Source organism: Indicator indicator, chromosome 13 (assembly GCF_027791375.1).
Source record: "Indicator indicator isolate 239-I01 chromosome 13, UM_Iind_1.1, whole genome shotgun sequence".
Lineage (NCBI taxonomy): Eukaryota > Metazoa > Chordata > Aves > Piciformes > Indicatoridae > Indicator > Indicator indicator.
Genome location: NC_072022.1, coordinates 7,213,818 through 7,232,974, shown reverse-complemented (window position 1 = coordinate 7,232,974; position 19,157 = coordinate 7,213,818). Strand labels below are relative to the sequence as shown.

General features: G+C 48.0%; 1 protein-coding gene across 1 annotated transcript; it reads right to left on the bottom strand.

Annotated features, from left to right (window-relative positions):
• Nucleotides 1-792: 792 nt before the first annotated feature.
• On the bottom strand, nucleotides 793-19,126 carry LOC128970822 (D-beta-hydroxybutyrate dehydrogenase, mitochondrial-like). The gene is made up of 5 exons (XM_054386183.1): nucleotides 19,019-19,126; nucleotides 14,678-14,788; nucleotides 7,714-7,855; nucleotides 3,305-3,457; nucleotides 793-1,274 (listed from the first exon to the last, which is right to left on the bottom strand). Exons 1-5 carry the CDS (start codon nucleotides 19,124-19,126, stop codon nucleotides 793-795), a joined length of 996 nt encoding a protein of 331 aa, XP_054242158.1.
• Nucleotides 19,127-19,157: the final 31 nt, after the last annotated feature.

Sequence of the window (19,157 nt, the reverse complement as noted above, 5' to 3'; positions counted from 1 at the left end):
TTTGCAGAGATCTGGCTCCCTGGAGCTAGGTAATGAGGCTGTTTAGAGGCAGAGTTGCTGCTTTCCTGGAAAAAGCAGACAGTCACAGCAGAGCAGAGCTTCCTAGCAGCATCACAAAATCAAGGGCTGGTTGTGACCATTTTCAAGCAAATGACCCATTTTCAAGCAAATGAAAAACTCTGCCTTTGTTTCCCATTTTAGTTTCTGCCTTTGAGATACCTCTCAGCAACAGCTTTGCTCTGCTATTAGCAGCCTGTCCTGATAAGGGAAAGTGAGAGCCTGTTAATGAGCCAAACCTATCACTGGGGGAATTCTGATGACCCAATTGCACTAGCCACATATCTGACCAATTATGTTAACGTTACTTTGCCTCCTCCACAGTTAAAAGGAAAACACCTTCCAACTTTAATCAGGACAGAATGGAATACAAAGAGCAAGAACTGGGAAGAAAACCATAAAAGCCATGCTCTTCTCAGCATTCCCCAACACAAGACTTGAAGCCCTGCCAAGCCTTACCTTCAATATCCCCATCCTTGGAGATATTCAAGGTGAGGCTCAGCAGGGCTCTGGGCAACCTGATTTAGTTGATGATGTCCCTGCTTACTGCAGAGGGGGTTGGACTAGATGACATTTGGAGGTCCCTTCCAACCCAGACCATTCTATGATTCTATTACTCTATGGAAGTGAAAGAAGGTGCATCTGCAGGGGGGAAGCATCAGCAATGGGTGCCCTAGGAGAGCTCTGCCCTGTGTGCAAGCACAAGCCCTGGAAGGATGCCTGAAGGATAGCTACTCAGAGGGTGGCTCCGGGGATGTAAAGCCAGTCAGCAATGGCAGTGGGCAGGTGAGTCATGGCTTGCAGCCTCACCCACCAGTAGGTCTCCATGGGGTTGTAACGGTTGCTCGGGCACGGGGAGGTGAGCGCGTGGGTGATGTCATTTAAGACCAAGGACACGTCCCGCAGGCCACTGCTGACGAAGGCCTTCATCTGTGCCACGTGGCGAGTGAAATAGTCCCTGCCGTAGTCCTGCCGCACGGCGGCGCTGGCGCCGCTCCACAGCGCCGCCGCCTGGCGGTCGATGCCGTCGGCGGTCAGGATGCCGGTGGCTGCCACGAAGTTGCTGGGCTCGATGAGGATGACTCTGACACCCCAGCGGTACATCTCCTGCCGCAGGCAGTCGGAGAAGGCTGCCACCCCGAACTTGGAAATGCAATAGCAGGAGCGCGATGGACTCACCATCCGTCCCAACATGCTTGTGATGTTCACCACACGGCCTGGAGGGAAAAAGAGCAGGGGGACACCATGGGCTGCAGGAGCCACTGCAAGAACAGCCCCGTAAAGAGGTGCTGGCTGGATGATGCTGAGTAGTGAAATCCGAATCTCAAGCATCCAAATCCTCTGTCAAGAAGCCTTTCTCTCCTGACTCAGGCAAGGCTTGCCCCTGCTCTGACTTCCTCCTCCATGGGTGGTACACGTGCCTCTCTCTGTATTACAAGGGTTTACAAAGCATGCAAATCACCCCCCTCCTAACTGCCATGCAAGGAAGTACCCAGATCTGGGGCTACTGGTGGTGTACTCTCCCATCAGTGTGCCCCACTCCGGTGTGCTGCTGGAGGACGTGTGCCCCGCTCCTGTGTGCTGCCGGAGGACGTGTGCCCCATTCCTGTGTGCTGCCGGAGGACGTGTGCCCCGCTCCTGTGTGCTGCCGGAGGACATGTGCCCCACTCCTGTGTGCTGCCGGAGGACGTGTGCCCCGCTCCTGTGTGCTGCCGGAGGACGTGTGCCCCGCTCCTGTGTGCTGCCGGAGGACGTGTGCCCCACTCCTGTGTGCTGCCGGAGGACGTGTGCCCCATTCCTGTGTGCTGCCGGAGGACGTGTGCCCCACTCCTGTGTGCTGCCGGAGGACGTGTGCCCCACTCCTGTGTGCTGCCGGAGGACGTGTGCCCCACTCCTGTGTGCTGCTGGAGGACGTGTGCCCCACTCCTGTGTGCTGCAGCCTCCCAGCTAGCTGTGGCCCAGCTGGAAAGCACACAATACAGCCTGATGCCATGCCAGTGTTCCTGCTTCTTTCTCCAAGCACAACAGGTTATCTGTAGCCACTCTGTCTAGCACAATGCTTCTAGACTGAGCTGGACAGCACAGAGCCAGTTTCTCTGAACCTGTAGCAAGAGCAGCACAGGCTGCTCACCCAGCTGGCCAGCCAGGAGTGCCTAGACTGCTACATGCCTGGGACAAATGGAAAGGAGATTTGACATGATGCAGTCTACAGGACAGCAAAGAGCAACTGCCCTAAATCCCACCAGCAGCCCAGGCCAGCCCAATCACAGAGCTCTGGCAGCTTTTCTTAGATCAAGCACTGTTTAGAGGCAAACAGCAGCAGCCACTCTGTGGCTCTGTCCTTCCCCCCAAGACAAGATGGGTCCAATTATCATTCCAGATACACTTACAAACAGGCCCTTGAAATCTCACCAGCTATTTTTACAGAGAGGATTTTCACAGCCATGGAGCATGACACCCTTCTACAGCTTGAAATTCTAGCTGAGGAACAAGTGGGTGGCTCTGCTCTCTCATTCCAGACCTACTAAGCACAGCTTGGAGGGACTGTGAGGACCAGCTGCTGGCCTGATGGGTAAGCTACCTTTTGTAGCAAGGTGGGGTTTGTTTAGTAGGTACTTGGCCTTCTGGAAATGGTATCTCAGCAGATGTCTCAATATGACTCCTTTCTGTCCTTACAGAACACAGCTGTGCCAGCATTCTCCCACACATGCTAAATAAAGAAGCTCTGCAGAGTTCTGCTCACACATACCCTTTTTTTTTTAATATAAACCAGAGATTTTTAATAATGCTGTTGTCTTGAAAGGTATCTGAAATAGCTGTTATTGCCATTTATCTCACCACTACCACTCTGCAATCATCCCTGAAGAGAGAACATTCAGTTATCCACACATAAGCACCATGTGGACCCTAGAGGCCAGAATTACCTTGTCTGGCTCCAGTCACTTTTTCTAAAGGTGGTGTGCAGTGCTTGTCAGTTCTGCCAGCACTGAACAAAAGTCTCTGATATCCTGCCCTGTGTAAGATAACACCTGCTGTGTATGTGCCTGGACTGCCCCAAGAGTGACCTGTACTACCAAATGCTTACACAGCCTGTTGAACCATGCTGTCTTGATTGCCTGCATGCCTCCAACACCCTCCCTGCACTGCACAGACACTCTTCAAAGCACAGTCTGAGTCAAGACTTTTAGCTGCATCTTTCTGCTATGCTGCAAAATCTCTGAGTCCTGCCACACTGCCCAGGGTGTACCTTTCGCTCTGCGAATGAGGGGCAGGAAAGCCTTCGTCACCCTCACGGTGCCCCACAGGTTGATCTCTGCAACCTTCTTGTAGTTGTCCAAACTTGCAAATTCCACCTCTCCGAAGGTCGAGACACCAGCATTGTTCACCAGGCCCCACAGACCTGCCAACGAACACAGGGAGGAAGAGTGGAAGAAGGAAGAATGTCACAGACAAGCAGCTTTCCTTCACAGTAACCCAATCCCTTGACAAAGAGCTGGATACTTTTGTAGAAAAAAGGTTGTAGACAAACCCTCAGCAGCCAGATGAAATACAGTCTTGGTGTAGCTGAAGTGATGCCAGTGGGGCTTGTTTGGGGTGCCAGACAAAGTGGTGGGGCCACACATGCATTGCCTCCCTAAACGTTTCCTCTAAGATCAAACACTGGCCTAAGGCTTTGTGAAGCTGGATCGTGCTGACCTTCTTTAATTCTTTCTGTTGGTCCCAGGTTTGTACTCACTCAGTGACATTATCATGGCTTTTGCAGTTTGGAGAGGGGTGGACTTCCTCTCAATTAAAAAGAAAAAAAAAAGGAAAGAAAAAGAAAACAAGTATCTTGGACCTTTAAATTCCCTTCACAATTCAGACTCACTATTGGAGAGTGAATGGAATTGACCTGCAGGTCCACAGCCTGGTTAACAGCTGCTGTATTTTAGTTCAGGTATTTGGTTTTCCTCAAACTTAACTATAGCAGAAGGCGACACACTTGCAATCAAACTTTAAAACTACTGGCATTTAGAAACAAACATCTGCTGTGCATGCAGTACTGTCAAAATTAAACCGACTGCACTTACCAAAAGCTTCTGCACTGAGCCACTTACATATCCAGGACTTAGCAGGTCACTGAGGACTTGACTCTTTAAAGCAATTACTGCAGGAATCCCAGGGGCAAACATTTGCAGGACTGAGTCTGTACTTTTTGAATTTGTTGAAGCACAGGACTATGCAGCCATAAACTGCAGGAGGAACAAACAGAAGAGCTGGAACAAGGTAACAGAGTTGCTCCTCATTACATGTCCTGCCATACACCACAGTTATTTTTCACTGTGTAAGTACTTAGTTGGAGTCAGGGCCACTTCCCATTCCCTGACTTTCCTCTTGCAACCAAGAATAAATTACAGGGCTAAGGACTCTTCATGTACAGGTTGCTCTGACAGTGCTATCAAAAGCACCCACGTCATGCCACCCTGTTGATAAAACTTATCACGCCCTCTCTCCAAATTTTTTGGGCTGTTTGCCCTGCCTCTGCTCCACAGCTTTCCTGCCCTGATATCTGAAAAGTCTTTCAATAGCTTCCAGCCTGTGTTTATTCATGGTCAGATAGTAACCATTCATTGTACCAAACACAGCCCTCTAAGCAAATGCCCATATTCCACCAGTGCCCAATAAATACCAATGGAATTTATCCTGCTGGTGCATTAAAAACTCTGCCATGCCCTTGCTAGGCTGGCTCTCTACTCTCGTAACAGCCCTACAAACCCTGCCTCACTCCCAGCTGAGTTTGTTTTACCTGAAGGCTGTTGACCAGCCTTGTGTAGCAGAGAAGGTCACATCCTACCCAGTGATAACAGTGCATTAACCTCATGGTCTGTCCCAGAAAGGACCTGCCCATTACAACTGCCACCATTCCTACATCTCCCAGCTCCCACAGGGTGCTCCCAGCACCTTTTTTTCCCTGCACACCTGTCTGACAGACAGTGGTGAATATTGCTCCAGCTCACTCACCTGCAGCTCTAACCTCCTCCAGAACAACCCTTTCCCAGCCCCATTCAGGGGCTGTTTGGAGTAACAGCTAAGTCATGGCCTGCAGCAAAAAGCCAAGAAAACATCTGGACCCTTTCCCAGTCCCCACCCAAAGACTGTTTGGGGTAACAGCTAAGTTGTAGCCTGCAGCAAAAAGCCAAGAAAACATCTTGATCACCTATCCCTCCTTCTGGGTTTAGTAATTCAAGTTTCTAAACGCTGTGGTCAGGTAGTTCTGCTTCCCTTGCTATGCTTACAGCTTTAGTGGTCAAGATAACTCTGAAATTCACACTGATCCAGCATGGCTGAGTAGCGTGCTCCCTGCTGCTTCGATGCAGGCTCTGATCAGGAGCAGGAGGACCATGGAAACAGGGCATCTGATGGTGTTAACTTCACCAGTGACAAGAAGCTACGCAGAGCAAAATTGCAGGGATTTACCAAAGACCACAAAAGACATCAACTGTCAGTCCCAAACTGAGCTCTGCAGAGTACTCCTGATTCTACAGTTCTCTGCCAGCACTTCCCATTTGAGGGTTATGAGGTCAGATCCAGGGATGTTCATGGAAACGTTCCTGGAATTTCAATTCTTACCAATCAGGTCACGTTACCTATGGAACAAAATGTTGACAGGTACCCAGTCACAGGGCTGTTTGCTGGACAGCAGTGTGTGTACTGAGCACAGCCTTATCACTATGAGCTCTTTAGTGTCAACAATACAGTGGGAACTGCCTAAGAGTGAAAACAAACATGGGCACTCCTATCAAAATGAGCTGAGCCTTATGTACACAGCACAGGGAGAAGAGGCACAGATGCACTCTGCGGCCACACTGCGTGTGCAACAAGCACCTCTGTGCAAGGCTCCTCAGTCTCAATAGTCTCCATGTTCCTGCACTACTTACTGGCAAGCCCCAAACCTCAGCCACACTGATGGGCCTACGAAGAAATCACTCAGAATCACAGAACATTAGGGGTTGGAAGGGAGCTCAAAAGATTAACCAGTCCAACCCCGCCAGGGCAGGTCACATAGGAACACATGCAGGCAGGTTTTGAACGGCTCCAGAGAAGGAGACTCCACAACTTCTCTGGCCAGCCTGTTCCAGTGTTTTGTCACCCTCACAGTGAAAAAGTTTTTCCTTATGTTCATGTGGAACCTCCTCTGCTCCAGCCTGCATCCATTGCCCCTTGTCGCTGGACATCACTGAGCAGAGCCTGGCTCTGTCCTCCTAACATCTTTATAAATATGAATGAATCTTTGGTGCTTTGCACACTGTGCTGAAGCAAACAACTGCAGGATAAAGGCCTCAAAAGCAGGAGAAACCAGTCCAACTTGCTGATCAAGGATGCAAGCTGCCTCTATCCCTGCTACACACATGGTTTTGCAAACACTGCTGCATTTATGGAAGCAACAGAGCTGCTCCCTTATAAGCTTTCATTCAGTAGGAAATGGCTCTGTGCCACTACTGCTGTTGCTGGGCTCTTCAAGAAAAGCTTGAGAAGCTGTGAAATGTGTGAGGAGGGCTGGGTGACTGTGTAGGAAGAAAGACCATGCAGAGAGAACATGTGTGGGATTAGAGCTTGTACATATCTCAGTAACATTTCATGTGCCTGTCTCCAGAGGGTGTGCTCACGTCATCTGCATGAAGATCAGAACTATTGTAATTCACTAACTTTATACTTGCTGGGAACAAAGACAGGCCCATGGCAGTCTCATCCAAGCTTCAAGAGGAGTTACCACCCTCCAGTCATACAACCCTTGAGTCCTGGAACTTGCATATGTGAAACTTCAGTCTATCCTCATCTTGAGTACACAGCTGCTGTCCAGCTTGCTGCTTGCATTGAGGCTGCAGAGGAACCTATGCAGGGCAAGAAGCCTCACAACCTCACTACATGGGAAGAGGTTAGGTGGTGCCACACCAGACTCCAGCTGTAAGCTCACATCCCACTGCCAAACCACTTTCAAGAAGGAAAGAAGCATACAGAAGGGACCTCTATTTTCTTTTATTTTCTTTCACATCCTCTTAGGTGGCATGTGGATTAAAGTGATCTATGCCAAACCCACCCTGGATCTTGCCTACCATCACCTCAGGGATGTTGCATGGCAAACTGAAAGCATAGATTGACCTGGATTGGGGTAGGTCAGTTTTGTGCTCCAGCTCACTACCCAATTACACAACCAGGTTGTACTGACACAGCAGAGGGGAAAGCACTGAGCAGCCAGGGCCTGCCACCTCTTCACTAGCAGGGGCACTACAGAAAGTTCTGTGTGAGCCAGGCTGCAGTAGCAGCACCAGGAAGGGATGAGGCTCTGGCCATCCTATGACTAAACAAATACTCTTGAAGAAAGACACAACTTCTTGTAGGCTTACTGTCACTCATGACTTACTACAGAACGTAGAGTTAGAGCCTAATCCTCTAGCCAGTCTGGGTCTCTTTCTACATGGCTGCCACATCAGCAGCAAGACAATTCTCACTGACCTGGGTACAGCACTGCCTGGCTGCCAGCTACAGGCCTGTTAAGCCTCTTTTGGTGGTGCAGAGAGGGAATGACCTGGCCAGTGCGTGACCTGCTCTGTAGGAAGGATTCTGTGAGCACAGCAAAGAGACAGCTGTGCTGGAAATACAAAGATCACCATTTACCTTCCTCTGGCTCCTTCAGGGTCCTCTTCACAAAATCCACAGCCTGAGCAACTTCCTGGTCACTGCACACATCCATCTGTAACACCTTCATGCGATCTGAATTCATGTTCTTCAGCTCCATGGCTCCATCTCCATTCTCATCCTGTTCAGCAGGAAAGAAAGATGTCCCACTAAGACAGGCAAGGAACAGCAATGCAGCTTGGGGACAGGCACGTTCAAATGGACAGGAAACAGAAGCTACTGAAACTGCACAGAGTTGTAAACCCGGTGCACAAATCAGCACACAAGCCACATGAACCAGCATGCAACCCACAGCCATCTTCCTGTTCCTTTCAGCACAGCTCCTCCATCTGCATCAGAAGTCCATTGCTTTGAAGGGCCACAATGCCCCTGCTGTTAGCTCCTCACATGAAGGGTTTCATATCTGTAACACTGTGAAATACTGTGCCAGCCTGGGCTAATCCTGGGTGAGTCTCCACTGCCTCATTCTTCATGCTCTACACAGCAAACACTTGCACAGCAGTCACATTTTCCAGGCTTAAAAAGCAGAAGGCTGATTGGGCACTGTACTTGTGTCACAAAATATTGCCTGGCCTCCAATGAAATAGCATTGTCAGACCACTTGGAAAATAAGGGACACTTTTGGCATGTCTAATTAGCAGCAACTAGCCTGATGCTACAGGATACAGCAGCAAACATTTACAGCTGAACCTACATAATAATAACAACATTTTGCTCTTGCTACACAGCAGCACAGATATGCAGAAATACGTGCACAGTGGAGATCTGCCACACAACAACAAGATCACAGACATGAGGCATGAAATGAGGAGATTCTGCCTGAGGAGAACAGACAAAACTTCCCCCCCCCCAACACACATACACTGTAGCTAATAACAAAATGATAGATCTGCTTTCTGTTCTAACCTTCTACTTTCTTTCCTCTTGTTTTTTTAACTCCTGCTACTATCAGCAGTGATTCTGTCACTCTTGTGATTGGGTTTTTTGTTTAGTCAAACAAACACAGCTCAAATTCCAAATTTTACCTGGTCACTTCCAGATAGGATTGCTGCCTTACAGTCTTGCTCAGATGATATATAACAAATAAAAGTGAAAAGAGCAGAGATTAGCCATGCAGTTCCACAGCAGGATCCAGATTTAGTTCACCAAACTACTCCATGAATCACAAGCTCTGCCTCATTAAGGAGGAAGAAGTTATGAATTGGTGAGTCACCACGCCTGGCTGCCACTCTTGCTTTAGCACTTGATACCAACTCCCACAGCACAAGAGCAAACAAGGTGAGTAGCCCTCCCACAGCCGCTCGCTCAGCTGCCTCTGCAGCCAGGCTGATGCAAAGCACTTGTAACTGCTTCATTTTTCTATACATATCTCAGGCTGTTTAATGACTATCACAGTATCACAGTGTATTAGAGGTTGGAAGGGACCTCAAGAGGTCATCGAGTCCAAACCCCCTGCCAGAGCAGGACCCTAGAATCCAGCACAGGTCGCAGAGCAACACATCCAGACAGGGCTTGAAACTCTCCAGAGAAGGAGACTCCACAACCCCCTGGGCAGCCTGTTCCAGTGCTCTGTCACCCTCACTGTAAAGAAGTTTCTCCTCATGTTGTGGTGAAATCTTCTATGTTCAGGTTTGAACCTGTGGTTCCTTGTCTTATTGTTGTGCACCACCGAAAAGAGCTTGGCCCCATCCACTTGACACCCACCCCTCAGATATTTATAGACATTGATGAGATCCCCTCTCAGTCATCTCTTCTCAAAACTAAACAGCCCCAGGGCTCTCAGTCTCTCTGATTAGGGAAGATGCTCAAGTCCCCTATTCATCCTTGTGGCTCTCTGTTGGATTCTCTCCAGCAGGTCTCTGTCTTTCTTGAACTGGGGAGTCCAACACTGGACCCAGTATTCCAGGTGTGGTCTCACAAGGGTGGAGTAGAGAGGTAGAAGAACCTCCCTAGACCTGCTGGACACACCCTGTATAGCATACAACATCTCACCTTCACCTTCAGTGCAGGGAACAAGGACATGTAATGAAGGAAAAGAGCTGAAGTATCTGCCACAAACTTGAGCAAAACAGGGTAGCTCTCTTAAAAATCAATCTATAGTTCCACTGGCATTATGACAAAAGTGGGAAGGAGCTGCTGGCCCCATGGCTGCACCCCATTTCACTACTGACTTCCCTCCAGGTATCACAAAACCAGCAAATAAAAACTTGAAGCAACTTCTCATTGAGTTATGCATCTCACTGAGTCATACAGAGCAAGTTCCACTGAATAAAGTGGAGCTAATGCAGCTCGTAAAAAAAAGAGAGGTTTACTGTATCTGTACAGAAACAAAAAAATTAACTGTATCTGCACTCAAGTACCAGCTGCTATTTCAGAAAACACCTTTCCTTATGTTTTTTCAATCTTTCATGATTCTTATAAACTATACAAGAAGTATTTCCACTGGTTTTTGAGAAACATAAGCCAGCAACTTAAAAATCCAGTATAAAAATCCTATTGAAATGAATTTTCCCTTATCAATCGGCAAAGTTTCCTTCCCAGCTACAATTTATTCACTGTTGACAAAACTTATTGATTTTGGACATGCAGTATCAATTGGAACCACTTTTCACAGCTGCAGACACCACCTCAGCCACTACTCAACTATGGAACAAATTGCTTAACTCTTCTGCGCAGAAAACATCAAAGGAAGCAGCCTTGGATTTTTACAGCAAGGAGTGAACGTCATCTTATGCTCTGTGTTCGTCAGGGGCTCTAACAAACTCCCTGTTCAGACGCTCACATGGTACTGCCTGGGAAAATACCTGGAGCCAATCCCATGGAAGCAGTCACACTGTCCTCCCTGAGGTGACCTTCACAGCCTTGGGACTCAGCAGCAAGAGCCACGCAACAGCTCAAGTTGAGCTGGGTCCTGGCAGCAATGGCCTAACTGCTCCTGCAAAACCTCTCTCTCCCTTCCCTTGCTGTCACATTTTTTTGTCCAGCTTTTGTCCTTTCAGAGAACCTCATAGATTTCCCTTCCTAATTCCATCAGAGTTGAAAGCTGACCTGCTCCAGACCAGCCTGCTTCCCAAGCAGTCTCCAGAGGCTTTCAGTGGTACTTTGCAGTTTCCTCCCAGCTATCTCATTTCCCCCAGTTATCCTGCCCTCGCAGCCCTGCATGGCTCTGCCTGCCCACCCCACCCTCCACCTACTGGGATATGCTCCTGGGTGAGGAGCCTGACACATCTGCTCCACCCAGCAGGGGAGCCTTGCTCCAGCTTTTGGCTGCCTCCCTTTCCCTTTGCTCAGGCCTCTCCCCTTCTTTGGTTTTGAGGATCCCAGTAGAGCTGGTGCTGAAGGACAGGCAGATCACACAGGGCTTGTCAGCAGAGAGCCCTCCTGAAATGCACTGATCCATGGCTTTTTCCCCAGGGAAGCACGTGGGATTCAGGATGGGATCCTGGCAACCGTCTGGGCACACACAGTGAGGTGTCAGTGGGAACCAGGAAGCCATGAGCGCAGTGCTGGACACTCACAGATCCGGCTGGCTTGCTCCATCTGCGCCACTTCCTCTCCACCCTGCTGCCGCTGCTGCCTATCCACCTGCTCCCTTCCTGCCTTTCCTGGGCAGAACACCTCTCACTTGCCATTACTGGGTTCCACCTAACTGATTTCAGACTCCATCTGACCTGTTAAGACCATTTTGAATCCCGTTCCCCAAAGGGCCTGCAATCATCCCTGCTTGGCACCAGGCACCTTTCTTTCCAAGTGTTCTTTCCACCTCTGTTCCAGGTGGCACTTCCAAGAACCCCCAGTTTCCTGGGGACTGAACAGCAGTCACAGGCCTAGAGCACAAGTTTGCTCATGAGACTGTCAGGAGAAACTGTGTCAAAACTCACTCAGAGTACATTTATTTGTCCCCTTTAACCACTCTGCCTGCTTAGCCAGGATGAGATCAGATGGCCACGTCACAGACTGTTCCCAGTAAACTTAGACAGCATGGATTACACTATGATCCAGGCATTTGTAAAACTGACAGATCAGTCTGCTGCAATTTCAGCAGGCACCCAGCAGGTGAGCTGCCTGGTTGACAATTCCAAAAGTCTGTCTTGTTTGGAAGAAGAACTACAGTATCTGCCTTCTTACAGCCTGCTGGAAATCCCCTGGCCTCCAGGTGCTCCTGCAAATGTCCCCCGTGGGGCAGAAGTCACAATGGCTCATCCTTTAAACACCCTTCAGTACATTTGAACACATCCATTTATGTAAACATTCCCTGTTATTTCCCTTTCCTTGCCAGAAATCTTCCTGAAAACTGCTGGCAGTAGGCATCTGAAAACAATTTATCCTTTTTTTTTTTCCAGTAAAATCAAGGAAAATAAAACAGTAATTATTTCACTTTTTTCTGTACTTCCTGCTTTTCAAGTTACTTTGTAATTGGTTTCTGTATGTTTTTGTGTCTTAATCTGATACATTAACAGAAACTTGATCTGTGAACTTAAATGTCCTTGCTAAATTAAATCCCTTTGGCATTTGATCCTCTCCAGTTCTATCCCAGCCTCCTTGCAGTATTATTCTTATTCCTGTAACTTTATCTTTGACTGCTAATGATTAAACAGCTCCTAACATAGCTGGCAGTGAACCAGCTTGTATTTAATGCAAGAGCCTTCTGTGGTGGTTAGTAATCAGGGATCCTTTCATTCTCCAGATAAAAGCATGCAAGTAAGTGATGATGGAGTAACTGTGTGTTAACTAATAGCCTGGCATGGGCTGTACACAAACTGCCCCATACCTGCTCTGATCCTACAGCTCAGACACTTCTCTCCTGACAGGGCAGGTTCCCTTGCATTTGTTACCAGCAGTTACACACACACTGCCAGTTACCATGGCATTAGCCACACTGCATGTGCTCTCACTCCTTCACTTGGCAGCAGTAATCACTCACATGCTCATACCTTGCTCTTCACCAGTTATCTGACCCAACAGCATTGTGCCTTCACTGATGTTTCCTGCTTCTTTCAGATCCTTTTCTGTAGTCATTATATGCTTCCTTTTCTTGAAGTAGTCAGCTGTAGATTTATCACCATTTTTATCCCATGCACATTTTATCATTCTGTTTGCCAAATTTTAAATTCCTAAGCTATTATCTCCCTCAGCCATCCAAACCACGAGGCTTTTCCACAAGGATGCTGGCTGCCCTGTAGGAAGCATTCAGCTATCATATTTTTGCAAAAGCTATCCAGATAGCTGTACTACCACCAGATCCTGTCCTTCAGATGCACCTAACAGATAAGACAACACTAACAACCCAAGAGAGGGGGCTGGAACACAAGTGGAATCCTGGGCCTCTGAGACCAGGTCTCCTGAAAATGCTTTAACACAGAGAACATGAAAAATCATGTTCTCCTACTCTTTATCCCTTCAAGGCCGAGTGCTCAGTTAACCTCCTAAAAGCCACCTGCAGATCAGCTATGATGGCTGATGCATTTTCCACTTTCACACAGGCTGCAAGTACAAAAATCACAAAAATGTTGGCTCCAAGTAAGAAGTTTCCAAGCCAGGTCAGAGGGAATGTTGAGAGCTGCCCCATCATTCTGGGACAGCTCACAACCTGTGATCAAGATGTGATTTTTAATTTAATTTTTTGATAATCAATAAAGAGAGCAGGCAGGACTTGCTTGGGGAGCATTTAGTTTCTTTATGTGGCTTCAAACGGAGTCTGGCCCTCTCTGCTCTCACTAGCATGCTGCCTTCTGAGCAGCCCTCTCAGACCACCCTATCTCCCCTCTCCTTTCTGTTCCTTGCACCTGCTGCTCTGCAAAGTTAGAGTCTGACTTCTTACCCACTAGAGACAGGCATCCCAAAGCAGTCCATGACACAATTACCGAAGGATTCATAAAGCCTCCAGATGGAAATTTCCAAACAGTGGCAATTTTCCAACAGGATTATTTTGCTCTCAAGTTACACAACACATCAACTAACTTTCCCTTCCTTGTGGTGGAAGAACGTAACCTCCGCTGCCATCACAAGCAATGAGTGCCATCTTTTTGCCTTTGTTCTCACCCTCCACACTCCTCAAGAATCTGTGGTCATCATTCCCTGAGTACTTGTGCAGAAATAGCCATCTGCAAACAGAGAAGCAAGTGGGTATGGATTTTAAACAATTCAGGTTGGAAATTACATGAGTTTTGCCTGTCAAAGCAGCAAAAAAGCATAGTAAGGGCAAAACTCCAGCTGAGGTGGATGTGGAGCTGGCCCAGTTTATCAAGAGGATTACACAACATGGTCACCTGCATGGCACTAGAGCATGGACTAGAATGGTGTGTGCCTAACTCTGACTTTGTGTGCCTAAACTGAACTCTTACAAGTGACGCCATCTCACAAACACAGGTGACAGAGGGTGACAAATATGAGGATACAGAAAATTTATCCAGCTATCCAGAAATTGAATGGCTTCTACAGAAGCTGTAGAAATACAGTTAGAGGACATGTTGGAAACAGAACCTGAACAAGGTAGGAGAGGCAGTTTGGAAAGGTGTTTGAGGAGTGTCCCGAAAGGAAAGTGACAGAATGAGAGACAGTGACAGAATGAGAGACAGTGACAGAATGAGAGACAGTGACAGAGAAGTCAGGGAAGACAGAAAGCCACAGTTCCATTGTAATCTTGGACTACTGTGTGTGTTGCAATATTGCTGAGAGGCTTACACACTGAACACCTCCCCACTGTGCAGGCTAGCATACAGACCAGCAGTTGACAGACAGTCTCTGCCTTAAAGAGCTCTGAATTACAACTATAACAAGATGTAACAGATGATGAAGCAATTGAAGATGTAACGATCCCTGCCTACTGCACTTTGTTTAGATCTTGGATGAGGCTAAATGCAGGCTGCAGGTGAAGATGCTGTCACTTGAGGAGCATTTTTCTCCAATTAGAGAAGAACTTTGATCGATATTATTTACTCACCATGAGCAAACACCCAGCAAAAACAGTAAATCCCTCTGCATGAAGCCGTTTTGCCAAGGCATGTCCAAAACCTTTGTCACAGCCTGTTATTAGCACTGCCTTCCCTTCAGCCTGTGTGGGGAAAGACAATAGTATGATATTATCAGATATTGCAATGCTACAGGCACTGCCAGTACCCAGAGACACAGCACAAGAGCAGCCTGCAGCCCTGCAGCCAAAGCCAGACAGTGTTTAGGAGGTACAATTCCAGCTCCAAGTCACAGTGGCCACTTACACATCTGCATACTGACCCGACCATAGTGTAAACCCAGCAATTCCAGTGGAGCTTCTGCTGGGTCAACTAGTGTAAATCATAGAATAGAATCATAGAATCAGTCAGGGCTGGAAGGGACCACAAGGATCAGCCAGTTCCAACCCCCCTGCCATGGCCAGGGACACCTCACACTACATCAGGCTGGCCAGAGCCTCATCCAGTCTGGCCTGAAACACCTCCAGGGATGGGGCCTCAACCACCTCCCTGGACAACCCATTCCAGGCTCTCACCACTCTCATGGGGAAGAACTTCTTCCTCACTTCCAGCCTGAATCTCCCCACTTCCAGCTTTATTCCATTCCCCCCAGTCCTATCATTACCTGATAACCTAAAAAGTCCCTCCCCAGCTTTCTTGTAGGCCCCCTTCAGATATTGAAAGGCCACAATAAGGTCACCTCGGAGCCTTCTCTTCTCCAGACTGAACAGCCCCAACTCTTTCAGTCTGTCCTCATAGGAGAGGTGCTCCAGCCCTCTGATCATCCTCGTGGCCCTTCTCTGGACACGTTCCAGCATGTCCATATCCCTCTTGTAATAGGGACTCCAGAACTGGACACAGTAATGTCATAAGATTCCCATGTAGAAACACAACCAGCTTCAAACTACCATGACACTCTAAGTCTTTTCATCTGCTGGCCTGTAACAATTTGTGCTGCCTTAACACAGCAGCTAGGACAGTAATTGTGTCTTTCAAGTATCAGTGGCCAAAGCAGGACAAACGTTTCAAAAGAAGTGAGTGATCTAGCAGCTCAGTGGCACAGAAAACATCCAAACGACAGCATGTCACCTGCTTGAACTGTGCAGCAGCTTTTGTAACTGCAGAGTGACTCTCTGTTGACTGCTCCCCACCTACTCCCACTCTATGCAGTACTTTCCATGCTGTATTTTAGTGTGCAGGAATGTGACTAGAGGTTAGGGTTTCCTTCTGAAACACTGCAGTCTTAGCAGGAACAACTCGTCAAATCCGACGGTTCTCTCCTACATTATTATTATCTTTTCACTCACAGATAAATTGAGAAGATCCGGTATGACACAACAGGCTGGTGATAGATCTGAAAACAGAATCCCAAATCCTGAAGAGAAGCCTGCAGTGAAACACTGCCCATTCACCCTCTTCCTTTGCCATCTCTTTCCTGCTGCTTTCACCACAGCTGTGCTCCTAATGCTTAAGCCAGCTAGCAGGCCCCAGCTGCAGTGCTGCACACTGCTCCAAACTAAAACCCTGTCTGTGGGGCAATAAAGTGATATAATGATAAAGTTTTAGAGAATGCAATAAGGAAGAGAGGTCACTTCCATTCTGTGGAGATACCTGCAACTGATATTGGCTCTTGTTACTCTGTTAACAACAGCTGGAATGTGAACAGTTCTATTTTATATTATTTACGTATGAATTGCACTGTCTTCTCCAGCCACTTTTTCAGACAGAAATGAGGCAATCACCAGTACCTCCTGATCTTGTTTTGCTGATATGCATGGTAGTGAAATGGCTATAAAGAATAATAGCAGGGTGATAGTGATCACAGCATTACTGCACAGACTCAGGAAGAGTCCAAGCAGAGAGCAATAGGTACATCAGCTACACTTTGTCCTGTCCTATAACTCAAATTATTGTTTTCAAATGAGAATCATGACCTTAAACGGAAATAAGAACTGATCAAAAGTCTATCCTGCATTTATCATAAAAACAGTAATACCTATTCCTACAAAGCAGGCTCCTAGGAGCTCTACTAAAGCTCTGACACAGCTACAGTTAAAGGACAACAGATAAGCAAGTAAATATACAGTGTTCAGTCTTAATTTAATTATCAGTGACACAACCCAAGAGAGATAAGGATTAAGTTTGAAACCAGATCATAGAATTGGCCAAGGTTACCTCCCACAATAATTCAGCAAGCTGGTCCACGGAAAAGGATGCATTTCACTCTTCCTCACCTCACCTAAACCCTTTTGCCTCTAAATTCTGAAGACTTCCCAAGGCAGCAGGAATTGTGCAGGTGATAAGGGGTTGTGATTACTTCCTGAAGGAAATGCCCAGATCTCAACCAGCATTAACCAGCCAGTCTGAGAAGAACAGAGCTCAGGGGCACAAAATAAGAGCAAATGGCTGGGCCATGTTCTTGTGTTTTAGCTTTCAGTAACTGTTTTGCTTTCACTAGTTACAAAATAATCAAACGACCACAATGTCAACAAAAAAGAGGTTTGAAAATCTTCTCACCTGTCTACAACGTGGCAAAAGGCAAGGAACAATTCTAACTTACAGTATGAGAAGTTCCTGTAATTGTTTGCTAATTATTTGCTATTACCCTAATTGCAGCTAATTAAACATGTGACTACAGCTGCATAACAGCCTGAGGCTCCAGCAGCACTAAAGAGCATGCAAAAACCTCACATCTGTAGATGCCATTGCCTTTGTGCCATGCCTGGTTGATGAAGAGCTCCCAGAGATGAGAGCAGAGAGCAATCCCATTCCCAGAGAGAAAGATCCTATTCCAAAAAAATAATTTGGCACACAGAAAAGCCTGGTCACCCTTATCTTTTGAAAGTCACAAGATAAGACCTAATGGGCCTCATTCCTGGAGTTTTGATAAGGTTAGTCTGCAGCTCGCAGTTTGACACAGTGCTGAGACTGGCAGGGACAACCAGCTATCATCTCTCTAGCAGACATCACGGTGACCTTGATCAGCATTTGAGGAACACCAGGTGCCTCACTAACGGTCACACAGCGCTCTCAGGCAGTACCATACAGCAGGCAGCATCCCTTTGCAGTGCCAGGACACCTGAGACTTGCCAAGAGTGCACACTAAGTTCTTGTACTGGAGGTGTTGCTGTGGCTTCTGGGCAGAATAACAGGGTCTGTATCCTTGCAGTGTGACCCACAGCACTCTAACAGCTGTTCCACAGGTCAAAACCACCAGATTTTACCCTGGAGCCAGCTCATGTGCACACACCTCACTAGCTTTCCTACTGGAATATGACTGCTATGTTAAACAGTAAAACTGTTTTTACTCATACAGGTAAGGGAAGGAATCTATACAAAATTATTTAATGCAAAGGAGGCTAAGGAAAGTGAAGCTACTTTATCAGCCTCAGTCTCTCTGCATAATGTGGGAACCCAACATGCTTGCCTAGATTTTATCTTTTACTGTCACTTGTTTTCTGGATCCTTTTCTCTTTAATGCCCTCCCCTCTGACCTCTTCCTTGTTGTCAAACAGATTAACACACTAAACTTTGGGAAAAGGGATCACGCAGAGCAGGGAAGTTGAGGTTTGCAATTCCAGGAAAGGGAACTGAAAATATGCAATAAATAAGGTATTTTCTCCAGTGGGGCAGGGATGGGAAACACCAGAAGACCTGAGCAGAGGGAAGAGCAACAAAGCAGAAGGCTGCAAACGGGCTAAAGCTGTTATCTGGGGGGCAGGACTGCGCTGTCGGCCTTTAAGCAAACCCCTGTTCACTTGCAGGTTCTGGTGCCTGCTGAAAAGTTGTCCGGAGCATAAACGAGAGCAAAGTTAACTCCGATACAGCAAAAGAACCTTCAGACATTCTGTGTCATTCTCCTACAATATGTAAAAGAGAACGGTTATGCAATTCTGTTCCATTCACAGGGTTATTTGTTTTCTCCCTTGTGCTCGTTTCCAAATTTAGAGGACTGGAACAAACTCCACGCAGCCGCTGCCTCAGGACCCCAGCGCGGTAACGCGGGTTTGGTAGCACTGCGGGCACAGGGCGGCAGCTCTTGGCCGCACCACGGCCCCGGCCGAGTCCCCTGCGAGGGGCCGAAGCCTGCCCGCAGTTCTTCAGAGCCCGGAGCTCCATCTCCTCGCGCAGCGCTGGTACTAAGCCTCCGCCGGCCCAGGCTCCCGCTCCCGCTGCGCCACCGGCGCGACGTCGGAGCGCCAAGGCGGTTAAACGGCAGCTAGAAACGGAAAAGAGCCTGAAGGCGCGGCGCCATTTTGTGCCCCGGGGTCTCCCGCGGAGCCCTCCTCCGAGAACAGGCCGAAGATCCCCCGTCCTCTCGCCGCTGTACTCACAGGCAGGGAGCGGCGGGCATGCCGCAGCATTAGGAGGAGGAGGCTGCGGGCCAGGCACCGCCCGCCGCCCGCCAGCAGCAGCGCGGCGCCCCACGCCAGCAGCAGCATCACGGCGCCCCACACCACCGGTCACAGCCTA

Excerpts from the sequence above, each read along its gene's own strand:
- LOC128970822 (XM_054386183.1), bottom strand. The coding sequence starts at position 19,126 with ATGCTGCTGCTGGCGTGGGGCGCCGCGCTGCTGCTGGCGGGCGGCGGG. Across the intron at positions 14,789-19,018 it reads ATGCCCGCCGCTCCCTGCCT|GCTGAAGGGAAGGCAGTGCT; the intron begins GTGAGTACAGCG and ends TTCCCCACACAG. Across the intron at positions 3,458-7,713 it reads CCTGAAGGAGCCAGAGGAAG|GTCTGTGGGGCCTGGTGAAC; the intron begins GTAAATGGTGAT and ends GTTCGTTGGCAG.